The 15,457-nt window shown below is 45.0% G+C and overlaps 1 protein-coding gene across 1 annotated transcript; it reads right to left on the bottom strand.

Moving 5' to 3' along the window:
• Positions 1-156: 156 nt before the first annotated feature.
• Positions 157-15,130, bottom strand: fmnl1a (formin-like 1a). Its single transcript, XM_084488273.1, has 25 exons — positions 14,596-15,130; positions 13,114-13,197; positions 12,270-12,356; positions 12,030-12,103; positions 11,850-11,930; positions 11,506-11,652; positions 10,699-10,807; positions 10,055-10,131; positions 9,769-9,862; positions 8,954-9,028; positions 8,724-8,834; positions 8,186-8,335; positions 7,810-7,911; positions 5,678-6,314; positions 5,289-5,410; positions 4,755-4,957; positions 3,955-4,189; positions 3,799-3,867; positions 3,191-3,271; positions 2,843-2,972; positions 2,377-2,540; positions 1,827-1,928; positions 1,634-1,732; positions 844-958; positions 157-441 (listed from the first exon to the last, which is right to left on the bottom strand). Exons 1-25 carry the CDS (start codon positions 14,776-14,778, stop codon positions 377-379), a joined length of 3,396 nt encoding a protein of 1,131 aa, XP_084344399.1. The 5' UTR covers positions 14,779-15,130; the 3' UTR covers positions 157-376.
• Between the last annotated feature and the right edge of the window lie 327 nt (positions 15,131-15,457).

Raw genomic sequence — 15,457 nt, 5'->3', positions numbered from 1 at the left:
TGCCTTCTTTTTGTACATAATTTGCTGTGTTTGTGTGTCTTAATAAAGTGCAGCTCTCTTGTACAGTCACGGCGTCTGGCAGCTTTTTTCCTCTTATTCAGGAAGGTCGTCTATCATAAAAAAACAAGATCCATGCGCAAGAGATGTAAGAAAAAAAACTTTATTGGTTTGAGATGTTCTTAATCAAGAAATTCTTGAAAGCGCCCAATTCATAATATGTACATCATTCACAAAACCGAATTTGGCAGTATATAAGCAGAATGTCACCTGCAGCTTATGTTAAGTATTACAACAAGCACGTTAGTAGAACTAGCACTCTACACGGTATCTACAGTACAGCTCCAGAGTGTGTGTTGTGTGTGTTTTGAGTGCTGGTTCAGGGGTCTGGTTGCTGGCCAGACCGCCGTGCGTCCGTCCTTCTGTAGGGAGTGTTCCTCAAGTCTGACGGAAGACAGAAAACAGAACAGAAATAGGTTCATTTACACAGAGCTGGAGCTTCACTAGAACACAGTGTATGAATATCAATCATTTTGATATATTTTGAAATATAAGGAAACGTACGTACAACACAAATCACATTCATGAAACATTTTTACGTTGTTGTATTATATCTCACGGTATGTTGCTGATATAAAGCAAATAGATAAAAAGATACAAAATAAAACAACTTTACAGGATATGAAAAATGATATATAGATAAGTCAATGACAGGACTCGTCTAGAGAGCGGTTACAACAACAAAGAGTATGATTGGAGGAGGAGGAGGAGGAGGAGGAGGAGGAGGGGTTGGTGAGAAAATAACGTTGGGGTAGGGAAGGGGGGGGGGGGTCACGTGAGTTGTACCTGTAATGATGTCCTCCAGCGCGCCGTCCTTCCCCTCGCGGACCTGAGGCTTCACCTGCCTCTTCTTCAGCTCCGCCATGAAGTCCATGGGAGGCATCTTCTGGTTCATGGGGGACTGCCGTCGGTGCAGAGAGAGAGGGGTTCAATAGTGAGCACAGTACAGGTCGAAACACATGCACGCGACCCCTGACTCTAAAGGGCTGATTATGGTTCCACGTCGACGCGACGACCCCGCAGACGCTTCGACACAGTCGTGAACCTGTTTTGGTTCTGCGTCGGGTTTTAGTGAGTGGACCGATCACAACGAATCACAATCGACGGAAGGTTCGAATTTTTGGGAGGCGCACGTCAGGCCCTTGCGGCGGACGCAAGGAGGGTCCGCAAGGATATAAGGGGTCCGTAGCCCCCTTGCGTTGCATGAACGTGGGACCATAAACAGCCCTTAATGCGTACATTACTTCATATGTCCACACTACCTTCTGAGGCGTTGTTTCTTTTTTACATCATTTAAATGATTGGGTGCGTAGATGATGATAGCGGTTGTGAAATAAACTAAAAAGGTTGTTTGAATATGACCACCGTTTGCCTCCCATCGGTAGCTAATGACGACATTATGCCAGTACACTGATTGTTGATGATAATGATCGATGATGATAATGGCTGAACGTGAGGGAAAATGTCAGCTACGAATTTCAAAAACTCGATGACAAAAGTTTTGACCAAAAACAGGAAAAGAAAACAAAGGAACCGATGCTGAACAGCATGACGTCAATATTGTTCATGGGTTTACCTTTGCTGAGCCAGGTTTCCGGGGAGAGGGAGAGCCTGCGCTGGTATCACTGCTGTCCAACTCCGCTTTCTTCTTCTGCTCGTTGTCCTTCTCGGCTTTCTGCGATCACACCCAACACAAGAGACTCGTGTGAAACACGCTGAAGGCTACCGTTACGAACCGACGGGAGGCTTTAGCGCCAAACCACGCTAACCTTGTAAGCCTTCACGAAGCGGGCGAAGGTGGGGAAGAACACGGACGGCTGCGTGGTCTTTGGGTTCTCTCCAAAGTACTCCACCACGGAGCCATACGCCTCCTGGGAAACGGGGGAAGACGAGACACACCGAGCTGTTGGTTAGTGACGCTGTTTATAGTATTTGGTGATAATTGGAAACTTTGTATCCAGGTGACTTGCAGTGAATTCAGGTAAGGGGTTTAGGACTTCTTGCTCAAAAGATGCCTACACGCAGTTCTGGGAAAACTGGGGGATCAGACCCAAGACCTTTCGGCTGGGAGTCGAAGACCAAATAAAATCCTAAGTTACCCTGTCCCCCTGCGTGGGTTAGTGTAAAAGATTTGATTAAACCGTCTTTTTTTATATATATATATATATTAAAAAAAAGATTACATACATATTTGTGCTATTTGAAACTAATTTCTTGTTCTCCGTTTGCCACGTTTAACTCTTTGCGGTGCTTTTTGGCACGTAAAAAAAAAAAACCCTATATAAATAAAGTTGGATTTGAATGGAACCGGGCTCCAACCTGTGCCGTCTTGCCGTCTTTGACCAGCGAGTCCAGCTGGTTGCTGTTGGTCTTCACAAAGTCCTGCAGCACCTGGTTGTCCTCTTGCACCAGGAACTCCTTCTTGGTCATCTCCATGCCACGCTGCAGGACGTGGATGTCGTGGAGGATGCCGTCCATTGACACTAGAATACAACGGCGTTAAGCGTTAGAATAAATACGGTGTCCGTCCCCTACAAGGAACGTCGAGGTGAGCTCCTTCCACTGAAAAAAAATAAGTATGCATTTGTGACATATTTATTATTATTTTTTTTTTACAGCTGATAATAACATAGAATAAATCACTTCAAATAAGTCTGGGAATAACAGCAACTCGTCTCAACGGGAACGTAAACACTTGACAACGCATCAATAATTGTGGCCATGCGGATACTCCATTGTGAGAGTGAATGGATGAAAAAGCGGGCATATGTGCGGTGAGTGTTACCCAGCGCGGCCTTATCCACAAAGTGCAGCTCGGTGTGGAAGGTGGCCAGGTCCGGGTACTTCTCCTGGATGACGCTGGTGATGAAGTGCAGCAGGGTCTGGGAGCGGTCCGTCGACTTGGTCTCCAGCAACTGGAGCGGTCAAGTGCGAGGCGCATGGAGCCGAACGTCGGGACAAAAAGGAGGCGATTAAAAAAAGGAAGGCACTGGACGAGAAAGGGGGGGGCTCAATCAAGAAGGGGAGGCTGGCGCGATGAGCCGCACAAAGAGGGCTCAGAAAGCTCATTTCAAACGAGTTTGGAAGAAGAAAAAAAAAAGAACGCGCAAAATCAGGGAGAGGAGTGACTCACGAGATCCAGGCTCTGCAGTCGGAAGCCGCCTGCCGCGCCCCTCTTGCTGCTATTCATGTAGTTCCCGAACGCCAGGATGATCTGAGAGAGAGAGAGAGAGAGAGAGAGAGAGAGAGAGAGAGAGAGAGAGAGAGAGAGAGAGAGAGAGAGAGAGAGAGAGAGAGAGAGAGAGAGAGAGAGAGAGAGAGAGAGGTTTACAAATGGTGTTTAGGTTCACTGAGGTGATGGTGGTTAACTAAGGCAGTATTTATACATTATTTAATAGGGTAAGGGCTAGGAGTAACCCTAACCCTACCCCTTACTTGACTCAACGGCAGCATTTTCAGCGCGACGTACTCGGTGTGATGCGTGTTCATTTTTAGCATGCATCACATCCAGAATGTAGACCTGTAGGACGTCCACTTCCTGCATGACTCATTACCTCAATGTGTGTTCTTCAATGTTTGGGCTGCGCTGCCCTTATCACGATCAGCAACAACTATATAATAATGCTATATAATAATGTGTAGTACCGCATTAACTAATGTCAATGACTTGTCAATGTATGTACTCTTATCGTGCTTCATAGTATTCCTTAAAACCTGAAACCCCCTCATACTGATACTCACTTCCAGCATCTTCTTCAGCTTGGGCGAGGACTTGATGGACATGGACGCAGAGATGAGGGAGTCCAGTTGCTGTGAAAGGGACACGGGACACGTCAAAGAAACCAGAGCAGAGACTACAGCTCGAAAAAACGATGAAGTCAGGTTGAAGGAACGTACGGGCTGCAGCCGTTTCACCGTCTCGGGGAAGTTGCCCATGAAGGTGAGCGTGCTGATGCGCTGACTCAGCCGCGGGATCCTCCCGAAGCGGAGCACGAAGCGGTCTTCGTCCGTCAGCGCCTCCATTTCACGGCCCTCCTTCTCGTAATTGACCAGCAGCTTCATCTCGTAGTCCGACGGGATGAAGCGCTCCAGCAGCTCCAGGAAGTCCAGGCCCAGCGCCTGCTGGTCGTACCTGGGGAGGTTATAGGGAGAGCCCACCGTGGGGGACACACAGAGTTCAGTAGCTGCGGTGGGGGGGGGGGGGGAGAGAGATGGACGGAGTGTCTGGTGTCTGTCTGGTGAGGACGGTATAGGAGGAAACCAGAGGGACACAGAAAGTGTTCAGAACCTGGTGAGGAAAGTTTAGGTGGAACCCAGAGAGACAGAGACACACACAGACACACACACACACACACACACAACTACACACAGTTTTAGACCCTTGTGAGGACAGTATAGGAAGGGAGACACAGAGATAGCGAGGTTAGTACCTGGTTAGGTCAGTACAAGAGGAACCCAGAGAAACAGACACAGAGAGACTTTTTTCTGTGTGAACGGCATCTACTATAGTGGAAATTAAAATGAGCATCCAAACAACAGCTATTTACACCAACCAATCGAATCCCGGAACCTGCACTCTTATAAACACACACATACCCAAAGGCCCGGGTTCATAACAGTGTTTTGTGTAGGAACACGAAGGCGACAGGTGTTAGAAGAGCCCAGCGTTAGATGTTTAGAACAGAGGTGGTCCATACGTGTCGATGGCGATGCAGATGTTGTCTGGGCTCGTGCCGGCCTTGCGCAGGGTGATGGCCAGGTTCTTGGCCTTGTTGGTGTCCAAGAGGGAGACCTTGGTGGGCGCCTTCTGGGCCACCTTCACCTTCAGAGTGGACAGGTCGGGCGGGGCGCCCTGGGCCTTGGTCTTGAACTGCTCCTCAAACATCTCCATGTTGAGCTCCTGCACATGAACACAAAAAGCAAACATGCACGTGTTTGAAATTGCGTCTGTGTTAGAATTAGGATATATTAATTCATTTTTAAAATGTACTTTTTGGAAAAAGATTTTATAGTTTGTAATTTTATTGAATTTCATGTTTTTTGTCTTTTTAAATCTTATTGTAGTGTGTCGTTTTGGAGTATGTCCTGCCGTATGTAACAGTAAAAATATTAAGCCTAACTTCTAAGTCAAGTTGGAAGAAAAAGGGTTTTCTTCCGCTAAATGTAAAGGTGACGGTAGAGGAATCGGAGGATGGTTTCGGGGTCAAATCGGAGGGAAAATGGCGACTTACGTCCAACACCTGCTCGTCATCCAGCTCGTTAAAGACCGTGCCTGTCACCTGGTTGGGCTTCAGAGCCTGCCAGTTTAACAGCGGCATGCGGAACTTAGTCTGGATGGCCTTCCTGCTCTTAACTATAGAGAGAGAGAGAGACAGAGAGGCAGAGAGAGAGAGGGTTAGATAAAAATAGTTAAATTCAGAAAAGAGAGGGGAAATTGAGATAATAACGGACAGAGAGACAAGGAAAGACTAAGAGGGAGAGAAATAGAAGCAGAACAGGATAATAGGTGCACTACATTTGGGATAATATAATCTATAATCATTCTATAATCATTCTATAATCTATAGATTATAATCATTTCATAATGTACTTTCTCAACCTTGAGGTGGAGTCTCCTTACCAGGCAGGCTGTTTGGAGCGGTGGACATGAGCCCGGGTGGAGGTGGGGGTGGTCCGGCGCCGGGCGGGGGAGGGGGTGGCGGTGGTCCAACACCCGGTGGGGGAGGGGGAGGGGGCGGCGGCGGACATCCTCCCGGACCTGGAGGAGGTGGAGGTGGGGGCGGGGGCGGGGGCGGGGCTTGGGGGGAGTCCGTGCAGTCCAACCCCGGAGCAGGTGGGGGTGGAGGTGGCGGAGGTGGGGCCCCACCCGGTAAAGGAGGAGGAGGGGGCGGAGGAGAAGAGGCAGGAGCCTGGGTGCCCGGCGCAGGGGTGGCGGCGGTCTGTGGTTGGGAGGGCGGGGCCTGGACGTACTCCGTCACGGTGACGGGCACCACCTGCAGGTCGAGGCTCCCGGAGGCAGTGCGTTCCAGACGGAGCAGACCCTTCTCCTGCAGCTCCTGCACCTTGAGCTCCAGCTCCGAAGGGGAGGAGGAGCCCGGGGGGGAGGCGGAGGTGGTGGTGGTGGTGGTGGTGGTGGAGGTGGAGGAGGAGGCCGGGCTGAAGCGCTCCTGCTCCTTCTCGCGCTCCCTTTCCAGCTCCCTCTCCCGCTCCCGCTGCTGCAGGAAGCTGATCTGAGAGCAGGACTCCCGCAGGCTCTCCTGCACACGGCCACGCACAGGATGTAAACGTACCACGCGTTAACACATGCACGCACGAAACGCATTAACACGCACACAGAACGTAAAACACACAAAACATTAGCATACTAACACGCACACCAAAAACATTAACATACTCGTACAAAAACATTAACACATATGCATACAAAACATTAACACATACACACACACAACATAAACACACACAAAACATTAACACATGCCACACACACAAAACACTAACACACACACATGCAAAACCCATAAAAAAACATGAACACATGGGCACACGAAAAAAATAAACACAAAAGCAAACGCACATATACAAGTAGTCTGACACAATTACTTACATACACACACACGCACGCACAGACACAATGGAGACATATGCATGCTTAAGGGCCTTAGGTTGACGAGGAAAATTCCTATTATATTCCTTGCAAAGTTGGATTTAATAGCGGAAAAATAGTGAGATTCAACCAAGCAAATCCATTTCCATTAATTATATACGTCAGGTAAAGGTGTCTTTTCCCGTGAAATTTAACGATTAACAATTTAAACGAACAGCTCATCTCAAAAGAGGTCCAATACAATGTGTAACCAAAAAGATATGGTGAAAGAAATGAATATTTCCTCTAATGTGGTTTTAATATGGTACGTTTAATGGAACAGTTTTGTTGGAGTGAGCCATTTTCGTATCCATAGTGGTGGCTCTCCTACCCATTGTAACTTAGAACATGATAAATCACAACCCAGGTTAAAAGTAAGTGAGCTTCCACTAAAGCCACAGCTGACACCCATCACAACGTCTACTTCAAAGAGCAGCCGTTTGGTAAGGCGTCGGCGCTACCGTTGCTCCGTGGTCTTTGAATCTAACCGAAATGATTCACTGAGAACTGAATGAGCAACTCGGTATTGTTCAATATTGCCTAATCTCAGCTCCAGCCGTCTGTAAGAACTTCTGGGCGGGGGGGGGACGGCAAAGAGGCTTGGCCGGAAACCAAGACCTGAAAGTGGGGAGTTACGCCTTGTTTCCTGTTTTCATTTGAGAGATGTTCTACCAAAGACAAACTCATTTGTGCGAGTGGCAACCTTTCAGGAGGGGTTTTTATTGCATGGTGGCTTTGCATAAGGGTATTTCTACAGTGGCCTGCCCACACTGTGTTGATCTCAAACCTTTATTGACACTTTTTCTAGGAATGTCGGTGTCCGGTTTCCACCAGGCAAAGTTGACTTATTTACTTATGCTGGCTTTGGGAGTTTGTGTTTCACTGTTGGCCAATTACCTGCCTTCAGATGGCCGCCTCCAGCCCCATGATTGGCGGAGAAAATAAAGATCGAAAGAAAGTGAAACGCCTTGCTCTCCCAGATTTGAGCTAGTCTGCTGTCTTGCTTACGACTACTACTCTGATGTCTGAATTGTGAGACTATGTGTTGCTTAATGAACGCTGTTGTGTGGGTGTGTGAAAGCTGTGCATCGCCAACAGCGCGTTACCTTCAGCAGCTCCGTCTCCTTGGTAGACTGCAGCAGCTGGGCCTCTAGTTGGGTCACTCTCTCCGCTGCCTGTCCCTCCAGCTCCCGTAGCCTGCTACTCAGCTGCATAACACAGAACACAACAAGTGCTTGTGTTAACAACGAGTGTGTGTCTGGCAGTGGCCATGAGGCATCAGTGTGTAATCATTTTTATTTCAGAAAAAATAATAATAAGAAAAAACATTGTGGAAGAATTTCTTCCCCGTCCTGGATCTGGGGTGTGTGTGTGTGTGTGTGTGTGTGTGTGTGTGTGTGTGTGTGTGTGTGTGTGTGTGTGTGTGTGTGTGTGTGTGTGTGTGTGTGTGTGTGTGTGTGTGTGCGCGCGTTCATGGCCCACCAGAGCGTTGTGTTCGTGCAGTTCGTCCACATGCTCCATCCCCCCATCTCTGCACTCTGCGTCCTCCAGCAATGCCCCCACGTCACACACGTTGTCCAGGTAGGCCTGGATCTGCACCTGCAACTTCTCACTCTCCGTCTTCTTCAGCTTCTAATGCACACACATGGACACACACACACACGCACATGATCACTCAGACACAGATAGAGACAAACATCACATATAATCACATACAGAAATCCACACACAGAATCAGATACAGAAAAACACACCACACATAATCACATACAGAAACACACAGAATCGTATACAGAACCACAGACACAGAAACACACAGAAAAACAAAGATCATAAAAAACACGGGGGCAGGATAGGGTCTAGGGTGGTACGGGGTACTCCCAACTGAAAGGTTCTGGGTTTCAAACCCCAATGACGATTGATGATTAACGGACGTATCTGTACGTCAAGTTGCTTTGGACAGAACACCACTAGTATTAATAGTATAAATAGTGCAGCATAGTGTCGGGTCCGTCCTCACCTCCAGATAGTCGTCCAGCCCCTGGTGGGTGAACTCATACTGCAGGTGGACGCGGAGGTTCATGTTCTCCACAGAGTGCACCACGATGTTTATGAACTGCATGCAGGCCACCTGGGGGCAGAAGGGGGGTTTGACAGTGACAAAACGGTCAGAAGACGGTTCCGTGTGAGTCATTCGGTTTTTTTCGTGCCTGAACGCCTGCCAGCCATTGTCGCATTGAGCAGACCCACCATGAAGTCGAGGTTGCTGTCGTCGTTGTTGAAGTACTCCATCAGCTTCTCGAAGCGGTTCTTCTCCCGGCTTACCTGGACAGACACCGGGGAGGCAGCTGTTAGCAATCCGGTTGTACTCGGAGTTTGCGACAGATTTTAAAAAAAAATCAGCGTGGAGACAGTGTGGAGAACAGACGACTGATAAGAGGAACTGAAAGCCTCCCCCCCCACACACACACACACACACACACACACACACACATTATAAGGGTTGAGTTAAAAGAAAACCAAAGAAGTGAAAAAGAAGTGTGTAAGAAAAAAAGAAGTGTGTTATAGAATATGGATATGACAATTCAAAACAAAGGTTTTCCACCGTTCTGAATATGTATTTATATATAGATATATATATATAAAAACCACGAAAGTAGAAGTGTGACAGTAGTTGTTGCTGATCGTGATAAGGGCAGCGCAGCCCAAACATTGAAGAACACACATTGAGGTAATGAGTCATGCAGGAAGTGGACGTCCTACAGGTCTACATTCTGGATGTGATGCATGCTAAAAATGAACACGCATCACACCGAGTACATCGCACTGAAAATGCTGCCGTTGAGTCAAGGCTGCTAGAAGGGTTCAAACAGACACACACACACACACTGGCATAAAATAAGTAGGAAGTATCATGCAGAGGATGAGTAACCAGATATGGGAAGTCTGGACCAATGGAAAAAGTGAAACTATTTGGAGTCGCAAGGCACAGCGGGTTGTGGAAACACGTCATGGAGAGACACACACACACACACACACACACACACACACACATACACACAGACCTCTTTGAAGTTGTCAAAGGCGGAGAGGATGATATCATGGCCCCCTCTCACGAGACACACGGCTGCCAGCAGCTCCAACACAAGGGCCTTGGTTCTGTCAGACAGGACAAAACGGTAATGCATGCTAATGCGCACACACACACACACACACACACACACACACACACACACACACACACACACACACACACACACACACACACACACACACACACACACACACACACACACACACACACACACACACACACACGCGCGCGCGCGCACACGCACTTCATAGACGTACCTGGGATTACTGCTGTTGAGGCCGAGAGTGATCTTGTTGACACAGCTGGGGTGGTTCATCACCTGGTTGAACCCAGACTAAGAGAAGGAGAGATATTGATAAGCGTCCTCTCAATGGGAAGGTATGTTTGACAGGAGCGTTGGCAGTTTGAAGACAGTATGTGTGGCAGGCTGAATGTGGCATATCCATCTTTGATCTGTAAAAGTCCCTGCATGTGTCTAGCAGTAGACACCTTATCTTGGGTACATTTCACATCAATAATCTCAAAATATGATGAACAGTGACTGTATTATACTCAAATTTTCCCCCGTTGATTTTTCTATTGAAATGATAAGTTGCAATACGTAACATTTCAACTAGCTCGTAGGTTAAACATTAACCTGGACATAACTGTAGTCAATGGAGAGAGAAATTGGAAAGGAGGGGTATCCAGTTGGTTGCAATCTGTAACCCCACTGCTAGATGCCACTAAATCCTACACACTGCTTCTTTAACTTATTAGGAACATACATCAGGGACATAACATCAGGGACATAACATCAGGGACATAACATCAGGGACATAACATCAGGGACATAACATCAGGGACATAACATCAGGGACATAACATCAGGGAAAGCAGAGCGATACGCCTCCAACCATACCTGATAATTCATGATCGCTCTCAGGCACATGATGCACACATGCACGTCGTCCCTTTGGCTGGCCAAGGGGGACCTCTTGTGAATCCTGTTGTTTAAAGTTTTACTGATTCTGCAAATGGTCCAAACAAAAAATATACCAAACAGAGATATGTAAATTCATGAGCTTGAGCTAGCAATTTAGCATAGAAAGACTAGAGTGGCTCCACATATTTGCACATATTTAGGTATGCAAATGCAACTGATAGAAACTTGGCAATTATAATAGGACCCCGGGTGCAGTCTTAGTCAGGGGAGGCCCATGTGTAATTATGCACGACAACAGACAAATCTGTCCATGTCAATTAAAGTTCAGAATCACATTAATACTCAAGTACGGCATGCACATTCATCATTATTAATTAAAATGTCATTAAGTTAAATGAAAAACAACTTTTTATGTGGCAAAGTATAAATTTGTCTTCGTTCAAACTAGCAGTACACAAATGAAGCATTGCTATAATCTATCAACGGCTGACAGTCTAAATCTGAAAATCAAAACAAAAATATATAAATATATATAGACACTAACAATTATAAAAAGATTCATTATTATTAGGTGCCCACTGTGTCCTGTCAGCCCTGTCAGTCCAGGTCAATAGACATTTGGAGTTGAAGTACATAATGTATATAATCATTGCATTTTTTAAATCACACGGAAAAATGACACTGTGAGAGACGTGCATTATGGGAACCAAATGAAGGACTTCTCTGCCTCAATCAGCATGAGCATGATGTTTACGCTACAGAGCCAAGGCGACTCCATCTTACCTCACAGTCAGGGCCCGCGCTGCTCTGCTCATGCCATGGGATTGTGTACTGGAGCTGCTCTTAGTCAAGTCTTCCAGTGACCTCTCCAAAGATTTTGCTCTCTCCACTGCCGGGCTGCCGTTGACCACTGAATCCGCTACATCAAACCTGTTGTTAAAAGGGGTTGCACACCATACAGGGCAAATAAACAGAGATGTGTCAACTTTTTCAAAACAATGCATAAAGTTTCGAAACCATTTTGGGGGAAAACCCGGGACCAATTATTAGACCGACTGGTGAACAACTGAAAGTAAAAAAAAACAACATCCAGACATCAAGAATGAATCATAAGTCTCTAGACTTACGTAGCCCTCTGTGCATAGGACAGATAGTCCACCAGAATATCTAAACCTCTGTTCTCCTCGTCAAGGAATTCCTGGGCCCATCTGCACAGAAACACAAGGATCGAAAATAACAGAAAGTGAATAGGTGGGAAAACATTGAAACCACAGATTAAAAAGAGAGGCAGGGGTGACAATGTTTACCCGATATGGTTAGTGCGCAGGGATATTTCCAGGTCTTTAAGCACCTTGGTCGCTTCTTGGATCCACTTCTTTGACTGAAAGTGACAAAACAAAAAAAAAGTGTATTTTCAGAGACTTATAATGGATTGACAGTTAGAAAATAAATACTGGCAACAATACATTTATGATGAGTGCATGTGTGTGGATGCATGCGTGTGTGTGTGGATGTGTACATGTGTGTGTGTGTGTGTGTGTGCCCACCTTGCGGGGCACCCCTCCTTGGTCCTGGTAGAAGCCCTTGATCTTGGTCAGATAAATGGAGGGGGGGCTTTTCACCTGAAAGCGCTCCTGGGATGGGGGGTCCACACAAGGCAGTGCACATTTATTAAGTTAAACTCTAGCATGTACAGACTGCCATCTAGTGACATGATGTTTCCGAAGACCACGCTGTTTCCATGACAATGCATTAATGCCCCATGGTGGTTGTAATGTGTATATTAGTTTAAGACGATTTGCTATGTTCAACAAATGTTAACACAGTGGATTTTTATGCTATATTTCAGTTCCATGCGTTATTCATATAAGATGCTACAATTGCTCCATTAATATTTAGCTTCATGACATTTTAAACAGTAACCAAACACAACCAAACCATAAGTTGGGCTCCATCTCTGGTGAAACACTGCTAATTAAGATAAGATAAGATAAGATAAACTTTATTGTCCCACAAGAAGTTTGTCTTTGGCTGTAAAGTGCATTCGTTGTGAACAACAATTACATACAAGCAGGACAACAATCACATACATACAGGACAATCACATAGGCCTACATGCAGGACATGACCCCGATACAGGGAGAAATTTACCCTTAAAATTTGAAGAAGGCATAATTGCCATTTATCTTGCTGATTGGCTGAAACCATTGTAACCTCGCCATGTTAATGGTGGCAACTGAGGTCCACTGATGGCAGTAGATATAGTTTTTTCCGTTTGGGGTTGTCCTTAAGGTTGGGTTGTAGTTGGTTTGGCTGGTTACCTTTCAATGGTTAATTAGTCTGCTAAGGGTTAAGTAAATCTTGATGACATGATAAACATTCAAATCTTACCTGGTCACAGACAAGCTCCCACTTCTTCTCATTGTCATACTGACTTAGAAGCTCTAATTTGTCTGGCGGCAGGTTTATGGAGCTCTGTAAAAAGAAGAAAGGGGCTTAATAAACCTACAAACTAAATGGATTACTTTAATCTAAATCAAAATGAAGTTATGATGCATATTATATTTGATTAAATACTGCATGTGGTGTGTTTCTAGTTCAGTTGTTTGGAGCCATATCACTTAATTTTACTTGCATATAATGGGCACATTTTATCAAATACTAAGATAGCCTTTATATTTGTAATGGTGTGAGGTGAAGTGTGAAAGAGAATACAATTCATCTCTTAAACACATTGTGTGTCATTGTAAGCAATTTCTTTAATTGTCACTGTCTGCTACCTAGTTTTATATTAGATCCGTCTATTTCTTTTTGATAAAAGCCAGATGACAGATGGTATTATCCAGGCCTAACTTTTGAGGCACATAATTTTTAATCAGTATTTCTTTTTAATGAGTTTGCGTGGTGGTTGTACAAGTTTTTGTGGTAAATGATTGATGTTTAATGTTGATTTTTGTTTTCTGAGGAAAGTGTTGCTAAAATTTTGTGAATATATATTTTGATTAAATTATAATGATGATAATAATAATAAATAACAATAATAATAATAATAATATTAACGAATAGAATAGGCTTCCTTCCTACTGATTTCTTAGGACCCCTAATAATAATAGTACATATATATTTTATAGTTATTTAAAAAAAAACCTGAAAGACAATTAATAGCAAGAATTAAACCAAATTATTAAAACATTATGAAATAGATAGGATCTGAATTAAGATCAAAATGTATATTATTATATATTTATTTAGATAAATAAACAAAAAAGATCAACAAAGAAACATGATAGCAGGAAACGGTGTTACCACATTTTGTACTTCAACCGCCATTTTACTGTCAAGGGTACGACCCCTGACCATGACCATCGCACTTCATTCACATCTCCAAGTATACTCAATATTGCAGTTTCAACTATAACAGTTTGAAACATATTGCTGGACGTCAGTTATGATATCATTTAATTTTCTTTCTTTTTCATCTTTCCACTTCCAATTTGGACAATCTCTAGCTAAATAAAGTCGATGATTTATTTGTATTGTCTTGATTGCATTGTTTTTTTCAGGTTGGTGGAAAGAAGTGCAAAAATAAGGATGTTGCAATGTTGGAACGCTCTTTTGGTCTTAAGTTCTCTTTCGTGTAAGCTATCACAAGTTGCTCAACTTCCCCTTAGGGGCAGCTGACAAACATGTGGTGAATGAGCAAAACAGGATTGCCTAAGTAACAACTGAATTTATCTAACCAGTTTAAGCAAAAAAAAAGCTGACCTGAAAACTACTGTAAAAATACAGGCCATCTGATAAGGGTATTTTTCCAAAGTCTTTTATGACGTGAATGTTTTGGGAGCACCCTGGCCACACGTTTCAGTAACTCACCAGAACCATCTTGAAGCGTTCGTCCAGCTCATCTTCTGGTGGCATGGGCAGCTTCACGGGAGCCGTCTTCTTCTTCTGGAGAGCGGGTGTGGGGTCACTCATGTCCCCTACCTCCACAGGGCTCCTGCCACCCTGGCCCTCCGCGCGGCCCGGCTCCAGGGCCCCGGCGGCCACATTCCCCATCACTAATCTCCACAAGTAATCCAGGAGGAAAACGTTAGGGGCTCCTTTCACTGAGAATTCAGTCTAATGCCGTACTGTAAGTGTCCCCCAAAAGTACACCCCTTCACTCAAACCATCTCATATGCCAAGTTCAGGTTTTAAATCCAAATAAGTCTTGTCCTTTGACCCTTTTGGGGTTATAAGTGAGATGGATGTCAATTCTTCATTCCACCTATCCTAATCCTGAGCAGAAGCCAATGATGTTTGTCCTTAAATCATCTCTGGAAACCCGTACCACTGCTTCGGACTAGCCTACAGCAAAGGTCAACCTTCTAGGCAGCCTTCAACCTAGGCAATGTGTCTTCACCCAACTGACCCGCTGCTACTATGGTAACATAAAGAACACAGTGTGAGAGGAAGGAGAGCCTTTTTGATGCAGCTCAGAAAAAAAACCCACAGTAGCAAAAAAGCAGAAGAGTAACTTCCTGTGTAAAGGAGCAGCAGAAAAGGGGTGTGGAGGGAGGTGTTGTTAACATATTAAATATAGCATAGCAGCACGTATCACATACAATGGAGTTTCAGGTTAAAAGCAAATAAGGTAGAATGGGAAAACAAATAGAAATGCAGGCCAACTAGTCCCAGATTAACAATACAACTGAATTCAATGTGAATTTTCATGGGACTAGTTCTTTCGAGTGGA

Source organism: Micromesistius poutassou (genome assembly GCF_964030765.1).
Source record: "Micromesistius poutassou genome assembly, chromosome: 1".
Taxonomy (NCBI): domain Eukaryota; kingdom Metazoa; phylum Chordata; class Actinopteri; order Gadiformes; family Gadidae; genus Micromesistius; species Micromesistius poutassou.
This window is presented reverse-complemented; position numbering and strand designations above follow the sequence as displayed.